Raw genomic sequence first — 25,993 nt, forward strand, 5'->3', positions numbered from 1 at the left:
CTGCTTTTAAAAATTGAGATATTTTCTTTCTTTGTGAGTTTTGTCTGGTTTTCTGGGTACAGGCAAAAAGAGTGCGAGTTAAAGGAGTCATTATACACTGATATTATTAAGCATTATCGTATACACATGATTAAAAAATGCAACTACTGCCACCCCATCATATCAAACCTTTTGGGGGTGAGTAGGTGGTGGGGGGCTGTAAAAGCAACAACACAATAACTGGAAAAATGAACAGCAAACAAACAAAAGATAATTGTGATGACCCTGCTCTACTGGAGACAGAAAAAAAAAAAGTAAGATCTCTGTGGGTCCATGACATCCAGGGGCGGACTGGGACCAAAAATCGGCCCAGGAAGTTCGGGTTCACTGGCCTACATTTGTCAAAATCAACATACCAAAATAATAATGAAGTCAGCACAAGTATCGATTATATTGTTAGGGTAAAACTTCTTTCTGAATTGTAGGCTATAGCTACTACCAGGTTTTCAAACATATTAGGGGCCATTTAGGTGTGGCAAAGTATAGGCTATGGCAGTTGCCATGCCATGGCTTCATGATCTAGAAGTCACAAATAATAGGCTATCCTGTTGAAAGTATCATAGATTTTTCCATCTACAAAATAATTTTCTATTCATTATTCTTTGTCTCCGCACGTCTCTCTGTCTGCCACCACTTTGCGGTCAGTGAATGCAACATTGTATTAGAGCTAAATTCTTTCGCCAATTTGTTCAGTTTACGCACCACAGATTATTTCATCAATGGCTCTGCTCTATGCAATGACTATGTTCTGTTTACAGTAATCGCTCTGTTGTCTGACAGGTAAGCTTGTTATTAATTGGCTCTGGCATCGTTGTGGGTGAGACCTTCTCAAACAGATGCTTCATCACAAATAGCTGTGTGGGCCACTGCTCCTTCCTGCGACCGGGTAGATCAACCAGTTGATCAGGCAATTCATCACCCTGATCACTTGCAGCCGCGAGGGAGCGAGGATGGCATCCATGCACTTTGAAACGTGTGGGGATAAGGAGAGGCTGAATCACTGCACGGAAAACTCAGTATGCTCCCCTGTAAGGTGCAGTGGAGATACTTCCTGTGCGCTGGACCCATAGGGAACGTGGAACACATATTTTCGGTCCAGTTTGATAACCCATTCGCCGGGCCAGACAGCTTGGCGAGCCACTTCTAACACGTACTGCTCAGGCGTGTATTGAAGCACTCGGGCAAAGGCAGCAATAGGAAAAAAATACAGGCAGATACACACAGCCATTCAGCTATGGGAGAAATACATTCACCATGCCGGACGGGTGACCAAGTGCGCCAAGTAGGCGGGCTAAAATAACACTGCTGATTCAACTCAACAGCAGGACCCTGCAGAGCTGGGTCCCAGTAAAGGAATCATGCTGCTACTACTTTTTCTTTTCAAACTGCAAGGCAGTAAAGAAAAACACATATACATATATATATATACACACACACACACACACACACACACAACAGCAATTATGAGGGTAAAATAGCGTCACCACGCGTAGCATAACACTCCACATTCCAGACTTGCTCTTGCCTACTGCTCTTCACCACACCATCCCACCTACCTCCAATCCCTCGTGTCTGCCTACTGTATTGGCCTGACCCAAGCACCACATTACTGGATCCTCAACAGATGCACAATCCTTCCACTACATACTTTTTTCATATAGTATTTTATTTGTACACTTTGCATGATACTGTATTTAAATATTGATTTTGCACTGTAACCCTGTACGTCGCCTTGGATAAAGGTAATAAGAGAATAACGCATGGGGTAGTGTGTGATTTGATGCCCATCCAAGGGGTTGGGAATCTACATAACAAAATAAAATTGTTTATTTTATAACAGCAGATAATGTAGTCTACCGATGCCCTAGGTTGGTTCCCTGGAGCTGCTGTACAGTTTGACCAAATGGTAGTGAAAAAAATCCTGCTTCCCGATTTCCAAAATAACCAAGTTCTTTACCTAACATTGGACCCAATACCTATTTATAAATAACCAACATGGTTAAAAAGGCTACACCTGAAAATAAATTACTAGTTTTCCATTTACATACAGCAGCAATCAATCATCCATTTTTTGTTATGCAGACACTTTTTAAATCTCATTTCATAGTTTCAAATGATTACTCCGATTACCACTTGGAACCTTCAATAAAAACACTACAAATGAGAGCAGTAACTTTGTTTATGTTTTATTGGTATTTACCAGTAGGTTGGAAATGAATCAACAACAATGTGAAAACAAGTAAGTAGGTTCACATCACAAAGCCCAATCAATTAAAATCAGGAACTCAGAACATTACACCAAGGTGCAGACAAAGCATTCCTGCATTCATTGAGTCGGCTCTAGCCAACAACTGAAACACCGTGACAGGTGGTCAGTGAGGTCACCACCAACAGTGCATTGAAAACAGTGCCTTTAGTGCAGGTAGATAATTCCCAATGATGTGTCTTGAGGCATCAAGGTCACAAACACACCCTAAGCCCTGGATACACAGTACGCCACAGCTGAATGTATTACGCAACCTGTTTATTGTAGACAGAAGTTCAAGCAAAAACAGAGCATTGTAACAAAATACTGGCAAACAGAACACTGTTGCATGCAGTATGTTGTACATAAGGGAAATGTTGCACTGTATAGACAGGGCTTTACACAAATCTCATTGGTATACCTTTTGTGTATATATTATTCAGGAATGGCTACACAAGGAATTTTGTTAATCTTTTTTTTTTTTTTTTTTAATTATTACTTGGAGAGTGGGAGCTGCCTGAAATATTTATTTAGTAAATTATTCTACCTGGGTTGTGCCTAAACCCACTGCATTAGCATACGCAGAAAGGAGGCCGACTACTTGTGTAGTTTCTAGGGTCAGTCGAGCTTCATTCAACCAGTCCTGAGCCACTCTCCTTGACTCTCCCTTCAGCTGGTTGATAAACTTAGTTGCCAGCTCCAGATCTCCATGCTCAATGCTGTACGTGGCGTACGAGAGCAGCTTGAACGTGTCCAGGTCTTCAGTGGAAAGTTGTGCTGGGGGTTTGAGTTGCTGGGGTTCCATCAAGAGGAGAGACTGCAGGTAGGAAAGGAAGTACTGGTATAGGCTGTTTCTAGTCTCGTCAATCATGGCGACTCGACGGACCAGCTTCCTGATGATATAGAAGCGCACCCTAAGGGAGGCCTCGCTGTACACCCCGCGGCTCAGGGCCACTTCCGGCAGGGCAGTGCTTAAGGTCTCGGTGAATTCGTTTTCCGCACAATTAGCTTTCATGGCCTGCACTGATGTATTAAGAGGTTCCGTAGGGTTGTCCCCCAAAGTCGTCTTTAGAATGTCGTTTAGCGCTTCAACGGAAAGCCACAGCTGGTGTGCTTTCCTGGCCTCCTCTTCAGCAATTGCGTGGCCTGAAATTTAAATGACATGTTATATCACATGAAGCTCAAAACAAGACCTCTATTTTGTTAAGCTTTATCAAGGCATACAGAAGCTCCACGGGGTACAGTTTTATCATTTCCCCTCATCCTTATTAATCTCAACCCCTCAAGTTTGAGAATCACTACCCTGAAAATAGTTTCAGGATTCCTCTCAACCCTTCCAGTTTGAGAAACACGTTCCTGGAGGCTCAGCATTGAGCACTATTATCCAAGCAATTTAAAATATATATATAACCCTAGGATAACAAATTGAATACATTTAGTGTCTATAATGCAATAGAAATTCAACTGAGCTTCCACAAGAGAAGTTTTATGATCTTTTGTTTTGGGTTGAGTTATCTTTCCTATACTAGTAGTCTGCAGTTTTGAGTGGAGTCATCCTACCTAGACTTCTATATTGTATATAGATTTGCACCGTTAGAAGAGTTAAATCCTTCTTGGCTAGAAATGCATTGCTCAAGTTCATTTCATCAAGGTTAGCACTACAAGTGATATAACCTCACTGAATGTAAAAATACAGCCGAGGCTGTACGATGTACTGACTGTCAATTGCCTGCTCGATCCCTTTGAGCCGGGCGTATGCTGCGTTCATGTCCAGGGTGAACTCATCCAGCTGTTCCTGAGTTACATGTCTGAAGTGGGTTTCTTGCTCAGACAGCCTATGTGCCATCTCCTAATAAAGAGTGAAAGGTTTTCAAGTACCATATTTAATTCAACACCACTACAGCTGCTATAAACCAGCGACGTCATAAACGCATGATGACATCAATAAAATGTGCAAAATTGCAGTTCAGTATGTCTTTTTCCTATCCGATTGCAATCCCACACTCATACAAATAACAGTAATTGTGTGTATGCTGTGAGTTGTGTTGTGATTCATAGAAGATGTGCTAAGTCAAGACTTTAAAGGCTTCCCTGTAACAGATATGTTAAGAATCCTCATAAGAACAGAGCACTAGAGTAGTGGACTATGTTCATGCACTTGCCTTTCACCCCTGGGCCACCTCAGGTCTGGGTTCAAATCAGACTTAGGTCACTCTGGAGACAACAGTCCACATCATAAAAATCACCTCATCCATGCAGTCTCAAAGAAAGGTTAAGGGTTGGACTGTGAAAAGAGGATGGCAGTCCACTAAGGCAGCCTTGAGGTGTGCCAGCCGGGCCAAGAGCTATTACCGCTTATAAATAAGAAGAAAACACTGAGGAACTTGCCTGCTCCACCTCTGCTTTGATCTCCTGTTCCTGGACTTTCATCACATCCCTCAGGTGGTCGGTGTGGGCGGCCGTCTGTCTGAGCAGCTGGGTCCTCATCTCAACCTCCATCACCTCCCGCACCTCCTCGAGCTGGGAACAGATGCACACACATTACTAAAAGCAGCAGCTTTCACAGGTGCATCTTTAACTCAGTAAAAGTTAATGGTTTAAAATGCAGTTTCTTTGTGGATCATTAAAAAAAAAAAAAAAAAAAGAAAAAAGAAAATAGATAAATCAAACAAAAAAGACAAATTGCTCCACTCTTTGCTTCACAACTGTAGTCCACATAAATACTAATATTTTTTTAAAAGAAAATGCAAATCTCATTTTGTCATATAGGGTTGTAACAAAGGGTACATTTTGACCTTCGAAGGTTCGGAACACATTATCTTAGGAAGGTTCGAACCTTCGATAGTACTAATTTACATAATGTTCTGGGGCCATTTAAAAAAAAAAAAAAAATCTGGATCAAAGTGATCAGAGTTTTATAATCAAGATTACTTTTACCTGGATCATTTTGATCTGGTGTTTCATAAAATGTCACTGCTGGATTACATTTATCCAGATAACAAATTTGAAGTAGGGTAGTTCTTATATATTCCTATATATTTATATTTTTTTTATGAGGCCTTATTTATGATATAACCTCATTTAACAAAATAAGATTGTGGTAATAATGATTAATGCACAACTTTTTTGTTTTATATTAACAAAATCTAAATCACTTTTAATATTAGTGCACCTATAATGCATGCAAATAACGGTTATTTTATGTAGGCCTACTTAGCAGAAAAAAAAAAATAACTAACTAAATTGAATAAAAATTCAACTTTTGAAAAAAAGGATCTGTGTTTTTAGACATCTTCATCGTCTTCCTCGTCGGTAGGGAGTCCAGCATCTCTCTGACGAGCTTTAGGAGGTGTATGTGTATGCTTTTTAATAAAAGCTACACCACTAAATACTTATTTTCCTTTTTGCTTGCATGGATACAAAATTTAAATAAATATGTAAATATTATAGTCTAACATTCTATTTGGACATAGTGTGTGTTTGCTATAACAATTCAAGCAAAATATCGATGTTCTTTGATCATTTAAAAGCTAACTCCAACTCTCACAATAATCGTGGTATTTTGGATCAAAGTAATCCTGATCTCCTGTTTAAATTCTGAAAAACCCAATTAAAAACATTTAGTCATGACTAAAAGTGCATCCGGATCACCAAAATGAACTCTGTACCAGTTATCCCAATCGCATTTTGATGTTTTGAAAAACATTGGTTGAATAAATAAAATATATATATAAAATATATATTTCTTGTACCATGCCTTGTTATTTCTAATTTGTTTACAAAATAAAAAAAGAAAACAGTGATTCAAAAAATGTTTTGCAGTTTTCAGCTATTGAACAGTTTCACAATCCAAACACAGACCGCATGTTACTGTAACCTCCAGCTGGGATCTTCATATACAGCTCTTACAAATTTATTTTTGAACCCAAACAGTAGGGTTGCAACCTTTATAAAATAATGACTAATTAACACTTAGACTTTTTTACTTGCAACTTTTTTTTGCACAATGCAGAGTGCCCTGACTTATCTTTATAACAAGTATTCCCCCAGTCTCTGGAAAATAAATGCACATTTTCTAAAAAACGTAACATACCTCAACAAATACTTCAGATCTGGTGAACACCTTTTTGCAAACAAGATGAACGAGAGATTTATCTGTTTTTTGTCTCTTTTTCCTCTTTCTGAAACCCATTTCTTGGACAACATCTGCCTCTGCTGTGACCTTTCAAGTCAATCAATTAATCTTTATTTAAAAGTGCCCTTTGCAACAGGTTGCAAAGTGGTGTACCACAGGAATCTGTATTAGGTCCTCTGCTCTTCCTAATCTACATTATTGACTTAGAAATTAAAGAAGGAATCTATGAAAAAGACCTAGGAGTTTATGTTGACTCAGAAATGTATTCACCTAGACAATGTAGGGAAGCTGTAAAAAAAAAGGCCAACAAGATGCTCGGATACATTGTGAAAACTGTTGAATTTAAATCAAGGAAAGCAATGTTAAAACTTTACAATGCATTAGTAAGACCTCATCTAGAATATTGTGGTCACCTCACTACAAAAAGAATATCGGTGCTCTAGAAAGAGTATAAAGAAGAGTGACCAGAATTATTCTGGGTTTAAAAGGCATGTCATATGCAGACAGGCTAAAAGAATTGAATCTATTCAGTCTTGAACAAAGAAGACTGCAGGAGGACCTGATTCAAGCATTCAAAATTCTAAAAGGTATTGACAAGTTTGACCCAAGGGACTTTTTCGACCTGAAAAAAGAAACCAGGACCAGGGTTCACAAATGGAGATTAGACAAAGGGGCATTCAGAACAGAAAATAGAAGGCACTTTTTTACACAGAGAATTGTGAGGGTCTGGAACCAACTCCCCAGTAATGTTGTTGAAGCCGACACCCTGGGATCCTTCAAGAAGCTGCTTGATGAGATTCTGGGATCAATAAGCTACTAACAACCAAACGAGCAAGATGGACCGAATGGCCTCCTCTCGTTTGTATACTTTCTCATATTCTTAATTAGTAAATACATAAAATACAAAGTACAATAAAATAATAAAAACAATAAAACACAGTAAAAGGCAGTAGTAGTAATCATGTATACGACAGACTATAAAAATATGTCTTCAGCCTAGTTTTAAAAGCTGCCATAGTTGGTGCCTCCCATACAGAGGCTGGCAATTCATCCCACAATTTAGGGGCCCTGTAGCCAAATGTCCTACCACCTGTGTTCTTTAAAAAACAAATTGGACCGGTGAGATACCCAGCACCTGGGATCGGAGCAGGCGATCTGGAACATATGGGACCAATAAGATACTCAGGTAATAAGGAGCTAACCAATTTAAGGCTTTATAGGTTAAAAGCAGGACTTTAAAACCAATCCTGTATCGTACTAGGCCCCAGCATAGGAATGCCAATACCGGCGTGATATGACAAAACTTTCTTGTTTTAATTAGGATTGTGCCAGCAGCGTTTTGGATGAGTTGCGATCTGGACAAAACACAGTTTGAAATACCAGAAAATAGGGCATTACAATAGTCTATTCTAGAAGTCATGCAACAGTCTCCCAGCATCCTGTGCTGACAGAAAACATCTTTATTTAGCAATATTTCTTAAATGGGAAACAAAAGACACTTTAGTTTCGTTCCTAATGTGGGATTCAAATGTAAAGAACTGTGGTTTGTTTTATTTTTTTTAAAAGGGAGGTGCTTTAGCCTACTTGTGCTCAGTTTTCAAAACAAAAATGATCAGTGTTACCATACATTTAATGTTTCATACTTATTCTACCATAACACTTCTCTCACATTTTGTACGTAGGTATCCAGTGAATTTTTTTATTAAAGCAATATTGCCGCTACTCCCCCAGTGCTTTGGTGTTATACCTTGCACCAAAACATGACTGCAGCATCACTGATAAAGAGGTGCTATGTAAAACGATCTAGTAGTGGATTTTAATACAACTTTTGATTTGTATAATGCCTATTACTTAAACAAAAGATCAACATTTGCAGTGACATTTAATGTGTGATTTATAGTATTCACACATTGTCAAGCAGTTTCTGTTAAGGAAAAACAAAAACAAACAAACAAAAAAAAAAAACCAATATCTGACAGAGCGTGAATGCTGTCTGACAAACCTTCAAAGGTCCAGAATTGCCTTAGAATTCCTGGCTACCGAACGACCCTTCCAACCTTTTAACACAGCCCTACATACTTACGATCCCCATTTCATCTGAGCTGCAGTTTCTGTTCTTAATTAATCAAGTTGCAACACATCTAAAACCACATGTCTACAGTATAAGAACTGGAGGACACTAAATGAAACAAAAGCAACAATGCTGTTCTAAATTTAAAAGCTAACACATTTTCTATTCCACCGTTCTGTGCTACTAAACATCTAATCATCAATTTTACTCAGTTAGAAGAAGCTTTACAAGGTGAGGCACCAATATCGACTTGGAGTTGGGGGGAAAAAACAAACAAAATACCACAAATTAAGGGTTCTTTGTTTCAGAGTATTTTAATGTAATACTCCTAGTGTATTTGTTCAGCTGACAACATGTCAGTAAGACCAGATACCAAACTATGTCAAAGTTGAGGCATCATTTACAACTAGCGCCTGTAGTTGTAACTAGAGGCAGCTCCTACCTTCTTATCTTGCTCCAGTTGGATTTCTGCCCGGTACTGCTCCAATGCTTTGGCCACGGCCACCTCCAGAGCTCTCTTGTGCTCAGTCTTCTGCTGCCTCAGAGTAGTCTCGATGTGCTGCTGTTCTCGGACCCTCTGCTCAGCCAGCTCCTTGTTCAGCTGGTCGATGTGCCGGTGAGCGTGGGCAACCAGAGAGTTCAGGTCATCTGTGGTCAGTCTGCCATCTGCCGGTTACAAACGCATTTAATAGCCCACCAGCTGCTGGTAACAAACACATATAATAGCCACCAATATCTCATACAACACAGCAAGCTGCCACGGGTTAGAATTTAACAAAACAAGAATTGGAACCAAAATTGCATGAAAAATACATAGGTCGGAGAATTTTTTAATTCTGTACACCCCATTATATATTGCAAGATTAGTTTAGAATATATTACAGTCCTTTACATTAAGGCTTCATCTGAGGAACCAGGTTAATTACTTGGACTGGATTACTGAACAGAACGCTTTCTCTAAATACCCTGGAAAGACCTCTGAAATGTTACAACTAAAGGGGGTTAGTCATTGTAACATGTATTAGTCTCTCTCAGGTCACCCTGATGCCTGTACTAATTGCCTAAATAAATTAATAAGCATGAAAATCAGCACAAAGCTACTAAAAAAAACTAACAAAAGTATAGCAGTGAATTCATCGCAAAATAATCATTACATATCAAAGCTGAAGGATGCAACTGAATTCCTACAATGTTTGCAGTCTGCTCAGCTTATGAAGACCCACAGCCATGAAGTAATTTTGCGCTGACCCTGCTGTGCCCCTACAGGGCAATCAAGCCTGACAGACAGAGCCACCAGACAAGGGGCAAAAGTAAATACAGCATTAACACCACATTAAGGTCATCATTTGGTTTTTGTGGGGCCTCCACTGGCCACTAGAATATAAAAAAAGCACAAAATGCGTATTTCCATTTTATCCAGAAAATCATAAACTTAATCCACTATGTGACATAGTGTGAAAACGCATTCATGCTTAGCAAATATTTATAATACGTTGCTACTGATTAGCTACATCCTGTTAACTTCAGCTGTATTGATTATCTACTACATCCTGATGACTTCAACTGTACTGATTAACTGCTACATCCTGTTAACTTCAACTGTAGGTCATATGGTTTGTTTGCAGCTAGACTATCATTGCAGTTAATTAGAACTACAACACATGGAGTTACTAGATGCCAGGAAGCAGTGAGCAATGGTTCATCTACAGCATTGTCTTTGACATATCTGAATATTCCACACTGAAGTGAAGTATGTATTAAAATACAGACAGAAGAAACAGAAAGACCTTCAACAGAAGAAAAAGGGAACAGTTGATAACATTAGTAGCACTAATAAGCAATGGATTTCAAAACCTTGGTCAGCACCTCCTTTTTCTTTAGAACGACCAAACCTTTTCAAATCCACCATCTCCTTTATTATCCAACAGTGTCGTTTTCACTGTTAAGCTGAAATTCAGATTTTTCATTTTATTTTAATGTGATTTAAAAAAAGGCCCAGGGATTTTAAAGCCTAAGTTGCTACACTACTGAAGGTAGGATCTCAGTTGCATCTTGATCTAAAGGCATCTAAAACTCAGTGACAGCGGTGCTCATTAGCCTCTGTAAAGCACAGAGCTCCAGGGTTAATGATTCCTAGGAGCACTTTTCCCCAAAAGCCAATGAAAGGAAAACACGCAACAAAACCGCAGAGACACTCACCTAAATCTGACACCTCTGTAACAGAGAAGGTATAGTTTACAAAGTACACATCCACCACAGCAAATTAGTCACAAAATATAACACAGTGATACAATGGCATTATGCATTCTGTCCAGTACGCTGCTGGTGAGATGAGAGGTTAAAAGCTCTTGTGCAGTTTGCGCCCAGCCTTTGCCACGTTACACTTGCAGGAATACAGAATAATTGAACAATACAGCCATGGACAGCTATGGTTTTAGTACTTCAGATCAAACCAACCAGGAACACATGCCAATAACACCACCAGAATTAAACAAGACTGCAGGCAAAATAACCATTAAAAAAAAAAAAAAAAACCACCACCACCAACATTTAAAATCAGCCACTATTAATGTTTTAACATACAAATACAGTAAATGAGTGCTTCAATTCAGCTTTTGTTTGTCAGGCACTGTTCATTTATGAAATTGATGTGTACATATAAAACAAACTTTTACTCCTCCATTTAAAGTATATTAGCTTAAAAAATTCAACATTTTCACTGCTAGCAGAATAGGCAGTTAAAAATGTCCCATCAATCCAGTGTTTTGGGTTGAAGAATAACTGACTTTGCCCTAAACTTGTTAAAAAATTAAAAATGCAGATGAACCATTTTTACTTTTCAGTGCAGCTGTATTGTTTCAAGTGAATTCCTGACTCTACCAAGTTATCACAGATAGGTAGCATTGAGGAATGTCTGGGTCTAAGAATATGCTGGTTCTCTAACCAGGAGACAAAACTACTTCCGGAAAAAACTGCATTACAGTGTCCTATATTCCTGTTAAAACTACTCATCTGTACATTGCTCCATTTCATACAAAAGGAGGGGAATTTTGTATTGTACCCATCACTGCCTTTACTATTACTGCAAAGCAGAATACATGCATCCATCCATCCATCCATCCATCCATCCATGCATTATGTTTCTTCAGATCTAAAACAACCAGGAAAACATGCCAATAACATCAGCAGAATAAAACAAAACTTATTCTATTAATTTTGTTTTAGGGACAAAACACTGAGAAAAAGTCTTCATTTTGCAATGTAAGATGACCGTGTTCAAGGAGTACTGGCAGGAATAGCTGAACACCCTGCAAGTGCTGCCAGAATATATTTAGGATTGCTTGACCATTTGAAAACTATAACAAATAGGCCGGTAGTCCTGTTTTAATTCTTCTTGTGTTGTGCTGACTCAGTTTACTTCCTCCAGCTGCCATTTCCCTCCTTTTTCCAAATTCATATGAGCACAAAATCTCAAATCATACTACCCTCACACTGAAAGCTAACTGGTTGAATATCAAGTGAACATTGGCTTTGCATGTTGTTTAATAGTCAGTAACAGGGTTCTCCATTAGTGACATTTTTTATTTCAATAAAGTGAATACACATTCACTGAATACATGCCGAGTACAGCAGTGTTACTGTGTGATATGCATGTAGAGGGAGTGGTGAGGAGGAGGAGGAAGAGTGGGGGGGTTGCGGAGCTGTGCATCTCCGCTTAATGAAAAACTGAGATTTGCATCACAACACAAAATAAGTAAGTCACAGATGCTTAAATGCAGTGGTAGTCCTGACAGTAAAATACTGTACTGTAATGTCATTTTAATGAAAGGCCATTACACGTAACACCACATGGCAGTTAAACTAGGCACCCTCACGAGACGATCGCTTCAAGTAAAATTTAATAAAACAGGATTCTACAGCCTTGAGTAAACATAATCATGATCATATAATAAGCTGCGTGCACACGAGGACTTGTTTTGATGTATTGTCCTTAATGATTGAGCACCATTGACATCTGTATACTGCAGTGGTGCACAACTCTGTCCTGGAGGGCTGGTGTCCCTGCAGGTTTTTATTCCAACTGCACCCTAAAGTACTTCACTGGACCTTATTAGAAGCTTAACTGGTCCAATTAACTAATTTAGGGTATGGTTAGAACAAAAACCAGGAGGGACACCGGCCCTCAATTACCTGAGTTGTGCACCACTGGTATACTGCATTTAAACTGTGAAGACATGCTTTTGCGAGTTGTAATGCGATAGAGTGGCCGAGCACAGTGTAAACTATCAATTGATTTACAGTTTTAAAAACAGGTGGATTTTTTTTTTTGCTTACACTGCGGTGGCGAAACAACCACTAATAAAACAAACATAAACCTAGCTCTCAGTTGGAGCACCAAGTAAACAATACTTTGTTTGGAACAAACACTAGATCTCTTACTCACATTTTGTTTTTTCTTTTTCTTTCTTCTGTTTCTTTACTCCTCTATACCCCCATCACAAAGCTGTCGGCTAAGCTCTTTTTTTTATCAAGGTGCCATTAATTTTAACAAGCAGACAATTAACCAATTGACCATTCTCCTTAATTCGTTAAGGAAAAGCAGCTGTGGATTTTTCGTGGGCGTGCATACATGCGGGAACTCGTGACATCTTGTGGTCAACCCTTTACACTGCAGGGAACAAGCTTATAATTCTCATGCTAACATACTGATTCTGCATCACAGTAATCATATCGGTCCACTTTTAAGAATCAACCGCAACATGACTTGTGTCTACAATATATATCCGATCTTTATTTTCAAATAATCTATTACATCAAAAGGGCTAAGCAAATCCTAAATCTTAATTTAGGGATTGTGTAGCAGTTTGATCCATCACTGTTTTTACTTTACGAGTTTAAAAAGAGATACCCAAGCTTGTTATACAAACACTGTGGCTAATCAAGCTTGTATTAAAATCTGGAATGGGCGAAACTGCAATGGAATAGGAGTCTTATTTCCATTCCTAAACACAATTCCCTGCACCTATTCCCCACAGCAGTGTTGACTTACTGAGTCCCTTCCATCCAGCCTGTATGTCTGGGGTGATGCTATCAAGTTCTTTCTGGAATTGCTCCTTAGCCACAGCCACAAGCTCATGATACTGAGCTACGATCTTAGCTTCTGACTGAGCTGCCTGGACCTGGCAGGAAGAAAATGGAAGATAAATCCATCAGTATATGCCAACACTGAAATCCAACAGTGTAGTGTGGTGTTTTAAATTTTAAAAAAGGGTGGTTTCATCCACCCAGATTAACACTGATCTTGGACTTCCTAATGTTATCTATGGTTGTCCTACAATAGTGCTACTGGGTCTGTGAAACCAATATTGGAACCTAAAACCACCTGGTTCCCATGTCCTCAGCTGTAACCTCTACGACACATACCATGATGGCTTGGTACTGTAAACTATCCAATGAATCAGCAACGGGCAGAGAGAATTTTATTCCAATTATATAATGAGATGGATTATGAAGACTGACCCATTAAAAACTAATCTGAATTTTCAGACTTTGCAATTAGAGGAAGGTGGCAGCTGTGACAGTACATCTCTAACTACTTAGTTTATTTGGCAGCTGCACATTACTGTGAGATTCCAGGCCCTTTATCAAACAGGAATAGACCAGGAATTGGCTATTTGATCACTGAAGTACATTTGGTTCATATAGTAATGCAGCTTTATGATGACGACAGTAGTTGAATTTAGCCTACCTTTTTGACGACATTATCCAGATCGACGAGCATGTTGTGCAGGTTCTCCTCAGCAGACAGAATCTGTGGCTTGGCTCTGGCGATATTAGCCTGTTTTGCATCTTCAATCACCCCTCGCAGCTTCTCCAGCCCATCCCTACCAAGCAAGGAGCCGGGTTACAAGTTACAACCGTCACCAACAGAAGACATCCTTTTTGATGGTTTGAAAGTGCCTCAGAGGCTCCTAGGGGAGTTATTCTCTCATGGAGTTGTGCATTACTGCTGCAGCAATATTAAACACAATACTAGTACAAAATTAAAAAAAAGAATCCTGTGTTTAAATGGTTTCCAACTATATTACGCTCTACCACAGTAAACTAATAGGCAGAATACCTCTGACAATTAAAGTGTTACACAAAACCCAACAGGAAACACATAACATTACCTGTGCTGTCTCCGGTGCCGTCCATACTGCAGCGTTATATATTTAAACATATTGACGACACTTTTGAACACTAAATCACACATCATGGGCCATCACCAACTAGGTAATACATTACTCAACATTTACTCAGGAGTTTGACAGGAGAAAAACAACAATTTCAAAGGATTGCAGTGTATCCAGATCCCTCCTGCAGCAATGCTGATTTTCTGTTCCCACAACACACCACTCATATCAATCAGAGCACTAGCATCGTTGCAGGAGGGATCGTGATCTTGATACACCACAATGTTTAGAAGAATAATCCTCTCTTCTCCTGGCAAACGTTGCTGAGTAAAAGTTGAACAAAAAGTACAGTCATTTCCTACTTGATTTACTTGTGATGTTTGAACAAAAATAACAAAACAATCAGCAATATGTTGAGACAAAACAGCAATGTGTTTCTTGTAAACATGGCAAAGGGTTCTAAACGGCAGCATGAAGTCTGTAAACGTAACTATGAAGTCATGTCACTACACACGAGAGTGGACTAGGTCTGCACAGGTTAGGCAGGAGAACCAAAAAAATGTACTGCATTGTTGCCAAATAATTTACCCTCCAGGGTAGACATTAAACTATGTTTGACTTTTTTTTTTTTTATATTTAGACATTTCACAAGTACACAAAAAACACATTTCTAGGTGTCTGGTTCTTGCACTTTTAAAATGCTCATTTTTACTTGGCTTTCAGAAGGGTGTCAGCAGCTTCATCCAGTGCCTTGCTGCGTTCACTCAGAGCATCCTCGAGGCCACGCCACTGAGAAGATTTCTGCTCTGCCGAAGCCTAAGAGCAAAACATTCAGGCTGTGTCAGAAGCACAGGTGACAACAGTCAGTGGTACTATAAGGCCAGTAGAAAAGCATGTAGATTACAGCAGATCTAAAAAAAATTCAACAAATAAATGACAGCTATGCTGAATTCCAAAGATCCTAAAATACCAACACAGGGGTGGAAATAAGGCTCCCGTTGCATAGCGGATTGATCCATTCCTGGTTCTCTCTATTGACTTCAATATTAAAACGCATCAAGCTTGTTGCTTATACTCACTGGGGCTAAACAAGCAGGTAGAGGTAAAACCTGGAATGAGTGAAACTTCTGTGCAATTTCCATCGTATGTGTAGTCAAAAGCCAGAAGCTGAGATTGAAATTCCAACATATATAACTATGTAGTTAATTTAATTCCATCTACCTCCGTTTCTTCCATAGCCTCTTTTAACTTCCCGGCGTGGCTGTTGATAGACTGTACAGCAGCATCCTGGGCAGCAATGGCCTGTAGAGTGAGACTGGCTGTGCTGCCCAGAGCCTCCTCCAACATCGCCGCCAGAGCTGTAGAGAACACAGGTGTCTAAAACATACTTAACCTAGACAACAGAATATGGAGCCCCATTTGTGCCAAAACTATCCAGCCATTAATTTGTCAATTTGTTTGTCAATTCATGAATTGGTCAATTTGTCCAGCAATTCGTCCATAAATTTGGCAATTCATACAGTAATTCATAAATGTATTTGTTAATTCATCTAATAATTCATTAATTAATTTGTCAATTCGTCAATAAGAAAGACTGTATAGACCTGCAAATTTCCAATCAACCAGATGAACTTCCCTGCAAACTTTGTGGGAGCACACACTAATATTTTAACCAATGAAAAAACAAGCCTAACTCAAAACAGCTTCAACCTCGACTGCTCTGATTTTCAATGGCGACTTCCATCACCCTGCGCGCAAAGCACTGCGGTACATAAAGAGTTACGCAAAAAAATGTATATGGAGAGTCAATGGAGGCGTAAGAAATGTTGCTGGTTTTTGCCATATTAAAAAAATACATCAAACTTTTGAAGTAGATTTCACATTTGCCCAAGGCCTTTTGAAGAAAACCACAACATTAGTAAATTATGACACGTAGTTATTCTGAAAAACGTTATTTTCTGAGCACTGTCCCGTTCGCTGGCATGTGCAGAAACATCGCTCTAAAGAAGCGTATTGATTAAATCATTTAACAGTCCGGTAACACTGGTTACTTTAGAAATACATAACATAAAATATTATCAAGACGCAGCAATATAGTACAGTAAACAAACTACCGGTAGCTACTTGGACAAAGTAGGTAAAAAATCAGCGGAGTCGATTATCTTGTTAAATAGAATATGTTTTGAAACACCCTTTCTAATGAATTGCAATATTATTGGCTGAAGCAGTTTTGAATGAGGCTTGTTTTTACATTGGTTAAAATAGTACTGTGTGTTCCCACTGGCTAGAAAGGTTGCAGTGTTTTCGGCACAGTGTGAGATTGGCAGTTGGAAGTTTGTCTGTTTGTTGGGAAGTTTGCGGGGAAGTTCACCTGGTTGATTGGAAATTTGCAGGTCGGTACAGCCTTTCATATTAACGAATTGACAAATTAATTAATGAATTATTAGATGAGTTAACAAATACGTTTATAAATTGACAAATTTATGGACAAATTGCTGGATAAACTGACCAATTCATGAATTGACAAATTAACAAATTAATGGCTGGACAGCTTTGGCACAAATGGCGTTCTATAACTGAAAATAGGTTTAACATTAGTACAATTTATCAGAAGCGAGGATGTTATAATCGTCTACTGATTTGTTCTGCTAATTTGTATACAGCTTTGAGGAATTTATTATATTTGTTATAATAACAAATACATATACGAGGAAAACAGTTGGCAATGACTTCCATTAGTCGTTTAACAACGCTATGTGCCACACATACAGGCAATCTTCTCCTGCTCCTCTTGATCCTGCTTGGCGAGCCGGGCTGCCACCTCCTCAGGCGGGCGTTCCTTCACTGCCGGCAGGACCTCGTGTCCTCTCTCCTCACATTTCTCATACTCCTTCTCCCCTGATAAAGCAAACCACGGATGTAGGGATCGTTAGTGATCTGACGGAGACATAGTTAACAGGAACTCTTGCAGGTTGTTCTCCTCAGCTGTCGATTTGAAATTCTCTTACAGTCATGTAAGTTTGCTAGGTCAATTAACTGTCACCTCATATTTGTGCTTGTAGAGGTTCACTAAAGCAACAACACTGAAAGGCCACAAAAAAAAAAGGTCTTGTCTTATGAAAAAGACACTAAGATGAGCAAAAGCAATATGGACCCCAACAAATTCTCCCAATTATTACATAAGGACAACAATTGACATTTCTATAGTGCCTTTCATCTCAAGGATCCCAAAGCACTTTACACACACACACACACAAAAACAATAAACTGTAAAACAGTCAAATACAGAATCTAATCAATCACAAAAAAATAGATAAATGTGGTTTTAAACTAAGATAAAAAGCTAGCTTGCAGAAATAGAATATTTGAAGAGTAAAAAAATGTAATAAAATTGGAATTTAAAATAAAATTTAAAAAAAAAAAAAGTTTAAAATGTAAAATTAGAACAACTAAGATAAAAATTTAAAACTAGCACTCCCGTGACGAACACGCGCTGTCCTCTGACTGCTTCTTTTCACACTGTAGACTCACCATGCAGCCACCTCAGAGCTACAGCGTCGGAGGACAACGCAGCTCTGGGCAGCTTACAAGCATGCCCACAGGCGCCCGGCCAGACTACAGGGGTCGCTGGTGCACGGTGAGCTGAGGACACCCCAGCCGACCTAAGTCGCCCTCCGAGCTATAAGGCCTTTACCAGATGTGCCACTTCACAGTCCCTTCCATTCGTATTCTTATTTTCACATTTAAAGACAGAGATCTTAGTTGACAGAACAGTAGATCAGGCACACTGCGGTCCCTGGAGCAGGCACTGACAGGCAGGTGAACTCATAGTTGCTCAACTTCAGCCTCCCCAGCGGTTGGAACTACAAGCCAACTATCCCACGATGCAAATAGAGAGAGCATGTTAAAAACACAAGCTATAAAACTGGAAAATGTCCTGCTATCATTTTTTGTTTATTGCTGTATTTGCCAACATTAACAATTACTTTGCAAGCTGGAAAAAATGCAAAACAAGAGATGAAAACAACATTTAAAAAAAAAATAATAATACACCTCATTTTTGCATTGTCTTTAACATGCTGATTAGTGAAATGTACTTCTTTAGGCATGCATTTCTTATTGGTCCTATTAATTTTTTTGAAGATATTACAAAACTAATGAGGGAAAAAAATATATAAAAAACCACATTGTACTACAATTTAACACAATTGCGATATCAGCAAATAATATTAGTGTCAGGAAAAAGACGGCTGTAAAGTGTAAAAAAGTATAAGTCCAGATTTATTGCAAGCATGATAAAGTGATTAAAGGATGATGGGCATCTAGAGCAATGCAACCCTAGATTCACATAGCGCTTTTTTTCTTTATATAAACGCAAATCTACGTAACTGGCAGTAATAAGAGGAGGAAACGTTCAGGGATAACTGCCCCATCTTACAACCAGAGAATTATACACTTACATCTCGCCAGTCACGAGAAGAGGTTGTCATGGGCCACAGAGAGGTGGATTTCACAAGCAACACCCTTGAGTTTTATTCAAACAAATTCTGCTGATCCCTTTCCTCCTCTTGCCCTGACTGTTAGGACAGAAGACCGCCTAACCCAACATTCACCTTCCAGCTTCTGTTCCTCCACAGGGGCTGGTGCTGGGGGAGCATCTGCCGGTTCACTCTTCTTTCCCTTTGGTTTGGGCTGCTTTGATTCTTTTACCACCTCGCTCATGTAAGAACTCTGTAATCGGCCTGGTTTTGTCTTTAAAAGACGGATCAAAACACAGAAAGGACATGTAATAACACTTGAGCATTCTCATAGTAACAAAATAATAATCTTTATTTTTATATAGTGCCTTTCGTAGTGGACCACCATCAAACAGAGCTTTACAAGATAAGAGACTAGGGTGTGTGAACTATGCATTAGCTGCAGTCACTTAGAACGCCATCTCATGGAGCACAAAGAGGCTAAGTGACTTGCTCGTGGTCACAATGAGTCAGTGGCTGAGCTGGGATTTGAACCGAGGACCTCCAGGTTATAAGCCGGCTTTGTGAAAATTCAATATATATTCTTGACAGCAAGTGTAGCACTTCTATCTTTAAACAACGTTGTGGTTTAGACAAAGGCGCGCAAAGCTGTGCATAAAGAACTGCAGTGCATGCTATAAAATGTACTCCAATGAACACCATCCCCTGCTTACCGTTGCCTTTGGCATAGGCACTGCATAAGGGGCGGGGCCAAGGGTGACGTCAAACACTTTGTCAGCGTAAGGGATGGACTGCTCTACATTCTGTCGGAATTTCGGATCCCATTTTGCATACAATATTGTGCCACCAAATCCTCCCCCAACAAACAGAAGGCTGGCCGCAACAATTTTTCCTGCAGAACCACTGCATCAATAAAGGCAAAAAAAAACGAAGAAAGTATTTCAACAACAGGCATTCCCTATGTAATCTTTTATTAAACCTTTTTTTTTTTTTTAATCTTTCCATTTATATATATATATATATATATATATATATATATATATATTATATATATATATATATTATATATATACATATACATACATATATACACACACACACACACAGAGTTGTAGTCAAAAGTTTATTTACCCCAATGGAAATTTACAATTTGTAGAAGTTTCTCAAACAAACAATCTTTTGTAGCAAAAGTTCAAAAGTTTTGCTTTTGTGGATGAGGAAAAAAAGTTAAAAGAAATAGACTCCAAAAATGCCAATTCTACATACCCTTTGATGCAATGATATACTATTTAAGAAAATTAAATTATAATGAACTTAATTCTAAATTGTAGGTCAACAATTCTAGAGAGTATGAAAGGGTTAGGCATAGGATGATTGCTGTCATTACCAATAAGTCAATATGGGAGAAAAAGAAAAGAGCTATCTGAAGACCTGAGGCAGAAAATAATTGTCATAAAGCTGGAGAAGGATACAAGAAGATTTTCAAGCATCGAGTATCCCAATTTCAACTTATGTTTCTATTATCAAGAAGTACAAGACTCATGATACTGTCACAACACTCCCTCGGTCTGGAAGAAAGAAGGTTCTTTCATCAATAACAAGTAGAAGAATTGTGAGGAAGGTTAATAACAATCCAAGATTGACTGCCCAAGATATTCAAAGTGAACTGGCTGCATGTGGGACTGGGGCGTTTATGTCAACCATAGGTCAAGAAAAGCCACTCTTAGGAAAACGTCACAAGGACAATCGCTTAAAGTTTGCAAAACAGCATATGAATTATGGATATTTCTGGTCAAAGGTTTTGTGGAGTGATGGAACAAAAAACGAGCTATTTGGCCAAGCTGACAGTCGTTACGTTTGGAGAAAGTCTGGCAGACAAAGAAATGAGCACCATACCTACTGTCAATCATGGAGGTGGTAACATCCTTCTATGGGGCTGTGTCACAGAGACGGCCGAAGTGGGCGGTGTCAGAACCAGGAAAGGTAATGCAATACACAAAACACAGGACGGATGAAATGAAGTGATGAAGACGCCTGTTGGCACCGGTTTAATACAAAATAAAAGGTTTAACAAACACGAAAAACACAGGACACGGCACTCTACGCCAAAATAAATAGACAAACGAAAACAGACTAAACTTAACAAAACGGTGCACGGACAGACACTGACAAACACGGTGAGCAGATACTTTGTTATTATTACTACTACTACTACTACTTTACTTATTTCCTCCGTCTCCAATCCCGTTCTCCGCTCACCGATTACCCAAAATAAAACAGTATGTGAAACGTGCATCTATATATACTATTGTGCTGGGATTCAATTACCAAATAATTATTCCCTTGAATCCCAGCACGTGAATTAATAAAGTGCAATTCCCCGTGCTCACATATTAACTACATTTTACTTGCACGTGAAGTGCTGTGCAATCCTCGTGCCTAAATACACATATACATTTTTAAACACTCGTGTTACACAGACCCATTTATATCCCGTGTACCAATGCCTATACACCAACATTTAACACACCACACGCAACATATAACAGAATATATACACAGGGGCGGGCACTTTGTTACATATACCCCCTCCTGTGCAAAGCACACATGGCCTCAATGGCCACCTCCCCCCTTAAAAGCCCAAAAGTCCCGCCCAAAGTCCTTGGCCAGGACCAGAGGCTTCCAGGGGCCCACAGGTCGTAATGCTGTCAGCAGGGTAGCATTCTCCTGCCAGGGTAGTCCTAGCAGCGAAAGGCTGCTTGGGGTGTGGTCTCCTGACCTTCCCCCTCCTTCGGCGCCGGCAGCGGTGGGGCTTCAACCACCGTTCTTCCTGCAGGGAAGAAACTGCAGAGGGAGCAGGTCTCCGGACCTCCTCCCCCTGGCGCCTGCTGCTGGGGTTGGCGGTCTCCAGACCTCCTCCCCCTCCTCCGGCAGCGACACGGCTGCGAAAATAAGGGTGTGGTCTCCTGACCCCCCTTCTTCGTGGCCGGCAGCTCCCCTTGGTTTACACAAACACGAAAAACACAGGACACGGCAACTCTAGCGGCCAAAATAAATAGCGGCAAAGGCAAGAGGTCCTTGGGCGAAGACTAAACCTTGGGCGAACAAAACGAGTGCACTGCGACAGGCAGACACCCTGGGCGAAGCCCCCTGAGCAGATACTTTGTTGGCCCTTATTCGGCCACTACCGGGACTACTACTACTTATACTTGATTTCCTCCGTCTCCAATCCCGTTCTCCGCTCACCGAACACCCAACCGCCAGTATGTGACAACGTGCATCTATGATATATTCAACCTTGTGCTGGGATTCAGCAGGCATTACCAATTAATTATTCACTTGGTGGAAGGGACCCAGCATTCGTGAATTAATAAAGTGCAATTCACCCTTGCTCACATATTAGCAGGCTTTCATTTTACTGGTGCACAGGGAAGTGCTGTGCAATCCTCGTGCCTAAATACAGAGGCATATACTCTTTTTAAACACTGCCGGTGTTACACAGACCCTGTTTCTATCCCGGTGTACCAGGCAGCTGCTGCTATACACCAACATTCCTAAAACACACAGACACGCAACACATAACAGATCTATACACCAGGGGCGGGCACTTTGTTACAGGCTGTTTTTCCTCTAACCTGCACAGGAGATTTAGTTTCAATACGTGGTAAAAAGGACTCATAGCATACCAAAAGATTGGCCAATCATCTGAAACCTTCCGCTAAAAAACTTCAATAGGGTTAAAGAAAAATAAAATCAAGGTTCTGGAAATGGCCTAGTCAAAGTCCCAATCTAAATCCAATTGAGAAACTCTGGCATGAATGGCTGTGCACAATAGAAATCCTCGGAATTTGAATGAACTGGAACAATTTTGCATTGAAGAATGGTCAATCTGCTCCCTGGCCAGTGGTACTCCGAAGGAAGTCCTGAAACAACGGCACATCTTTGAAGTCATCCCCTGGTTAAACGGAGGAGGATGTTCTGACATTTTACCAACGTAGTTTTAAACAGGACTTCACCCCGGTGAAGAACCAGGAAAGTTATGCATCGCCATACACATGACTGTCTGGCCCTTAGTCGGGCAGCAATCCCGTATACCAATGACTATACCTGTCCTCTCACCTCTACGCCATGGTTGTGAGTGTTGTGCATGAGTGAATTTCTCCATCGGACATTTTCCTGAGTCGTTTTGACCAGTAACTTTTGTCACAAATAAGCCCCTTTCTATTCTTTTTTTTTTTTTTTTTTTTTTTGAATCACTGAAGACTCATGCCACAAGCTCATTGACATAGCTTAACCGTTTAAAAGAGGTAATTATTGCTAAAAGTGCCTCAACTAACTTAATTTTATGTTCCTTGGCAGGGTATGAATACTTTTGAATTAGCATTTTTGAGTTTTGCAAAAAAAAGGTTTAACAAACAGATGAAAAACACAGGACACGGCACTCTACGCTGAAATAAATAACTGCAGGCATCTATTTCTTGTAACTTTTTTTTTCCTCCTCCACAAAAGCAAAACTTTTTCCTACAAAAGATATTTCCTATAATTTGTTTTTGAGAAATTTCTAGAATTTATAAATTTCTATTGGGGTAAGTAAACTTCTGACTACAACTGTGTGTGTGTTTTGAAAATTAATCAGGGACTACAATGTGACTACCCTTACAAAAGTTTACCTTAGCTAAACCATAGCAAAGTCTAATACAGCACAGTGAAAGCACTGTAAAAACAGCAAGGTACTGTAAAGCATATTAATAAACATGGAAACCCAGGGTAAACTATGGTAAATGCATTGCACAACCATGGAAGCTGCATGGGTAAACTGCATAAATAGTGTGATACACTTAGGATGGTATTAAAAAGTCTACCTCAAAGTTTTAAAAGATTTAAAAACGAGTACTTGAGCATTACAATTTCTGAGTACTCAACTCAAACCTCCTCTACATACTGTACTAGAGAACAGAAACCTAAACATTGCCACAAGTCCCATTTTAAATGCCAAACTAACACACAACCAAGTAATATATTAATTAATATAATATTTGACTTCTTGTGCAGTTAATTGTATATGGTATTTACTTATAAAGTGCTTTCAGCTGTATTGCACTATATAAAGATGTATTATTATTATTATTATTATTAATAATAATAACAATAATATTTTATGATGACTTGCAGAGTAAACTAGTTGGAGGTCATCCAGACCATGCACAGGTGTGTCCCTGCAACATACGACTGTTTACACCTTTAAATTCAAGACAACCAATAGGATGATAGGAGACTAGAATATATATATATCAAGCACTTGCTTGTCTCAGTATGTGTACAATGCTAAGAAAATTTTAAAAAAATGATATAAAGCAACAAGCAGCACATACCCAGATTCCCTGTGTGTTGTATATCGCCGGAGAGGTTGTAGAGGACGGAGTGATGCTTTATCACACAGGCACTGCTGCAGAAGAGGAATAAGAGTTGAGGTTTGTAATAAAGCAGAGGATACAACATCATTTAAAAACAGGTGCTGGATCTAATATCATTCCTGAAATAGGCAACATATTACAATATTTTGACTGCATGGTCCACAGCTTTTAGTTAAAATAGGTACCATTAGCATGAGAAATAAAAAGCAGGAAAAAAGAAAAAACATACAAATGGGCCATTTCATTTTTGTTGTGATGGGTCTACGTGTAATCAACAGAAATTCATCAGCTTACAAGCAGTCTGATATTGATAACATCCAATGTTGCAAACACCGTCTTTCCTTTCATTGAATGTTCAAGTTAAAATTAATTCCATTTATTTAAAAGTTTTCTTTAATAAAAAACAAACAGTAACAGTCTATATAGTGTCAACAATGCATCATATAAAATGCTTGAACAACCAAGTCAAAAGTGTAATTTAAATTATTTACGGCAATATCATACGCATCTTCAAGGGGGTGGGGTGGGGTCTGATCGCATCAGCTGCACAGTATGTTCTGTTTTTTGCATTGGGAAGTGTCTCCATTCGCACCACCATCAATCAGCATAGCAGCTGCCAGTCATAAATGTTTAATGCACTTTGAAAGATAACCCTCTTAAGATAGCAAGTTATTGGCGTGTGCAAGTGTGGTACTTGGAAAATACTTAACAAGCTCACGTTCTACCGTTAAAAACGCTTTCAAAAAATATCGAGGTCAGCACGGATAGGATTTGCCAGCTGGTGATGTACAATTTAACATAAAAAATCTGCACATATAATAAATTATCTTTCAATACACAAGGCAGTTGACAAGTACTGTAGCAGCAACCACACTGCATTCTCACACACACAGACACAGCGTCCAAACAACTTAGCAGTCTGGTTCCAGGTCGAGAATCCCACCCTCTTTCTTTCATTGCCTAACACCAGTCAGTTCCTGAATGCTAATCAACAGCAAAAAAAAACTGGTGCATCACTTCCCCGTTATCAATTTTTCCAGGAAAATAAGATAGCTACTTTCAAAAAACAATGGCCACTTATTAACGCAGATGCACACTTACCCTAAAGCCTTGCGAACATCGATTAAGTACATATATTCACCAAAAAAAGAAAACCGCTTTATTTCTTACAAGTCCGTCCGGCTATAGGCCTGCTTGAAGCCGGGTCAGTGAATGTCAGGCTCTCTTTCAGCTACGCTATTATTATATATTACTTAACCTCTTACCTGGGCAACTGCACGGCTCGCGTTTCTGCAAGCATGCAGCATGGTTGTTCTTAGCTGTGCCGTCTTTCAGGAGAACATCATAAAACGGGAAGAAAACGTTGAGTTAGTGTGAGGTTTTCCAACACACTACCACCTACCCACACCCCCAGCTCAGTGTAAGCAGACAGCGC

The 25,993-nt window shown here is 39.4% G+C and overlaps 1 protein-coding gene across 3 annotated transcripts; it reads right to left on the reverse strand.

Moving 5' to 3' along the window:
- Positions 1 to 2,209: 2,209 nt before the first annotated feature.
- On the reverse strand, positions 2,210 to 25,993 carry LOC121331025 (MICOS complex subunit MIC60-like). Of its 3 annotated transcripts, none has more exons than XM_041278137.1 (14): positions 25,824 to 25,993; positions 24,517 to 24,587; positions 19,858 to 20,047; positions 19,280 to 19,418; positions 17,436 to 17,564; positions 15,888 to 16,024; positions 15,379 to 15,482; positions 14,240 to 14,375; positions 13,541 to 13,670; positions 10,690 to 10,704; positions 8,933 to 9,156; positions 4,673 to 4,804; positions 4,004 to 4,133; positions 2,210 to 3,430 (listed from the first exon to the last, which is right to left on the reverse strand). In XM_041278137.1, exons 1-14 carry the CDS (start codon positions 25,863 to 25,865, stop codon positions 2,823 to 2,825), a joined length of 2,187 nt encoding a protein of 728 aa, XP_041134071.1. In that variant the 5' UTR covers positions 25,866 to 25,993; the 3' UTR covers positions 2,210 to 2,822. The 3 variants fall into 3 exon arrangements, with proteins under 3 accessions (XP_041134071.1, XP_041134063.1, XP_041134080.1); XM_041278129.1 differs by having other exon boundaries at positions 24,517 to 24,590; XM_041278146.1 differs by lacking the exon at positions 10,690 to 10,704 and having other exon boundaries at positions 24,517 to 24,590.

The sequence above is a fragment of the Polyodon spathula genome, chromosome 2, assembly GCF_017654505.1.
Source record: "Polyodon spathula isolate WHYD16114869_AA chromosome 2, ASM1765450v1, whole genome shotgun sequence".
Classification (NCBI taxonomy): domain Eukaryota; kingdom Metazoa; phylum Chordata; class Actinopteri; order Acipenseriformes; family Polyodontidae; genus Polyodon; species Polyodon spathula.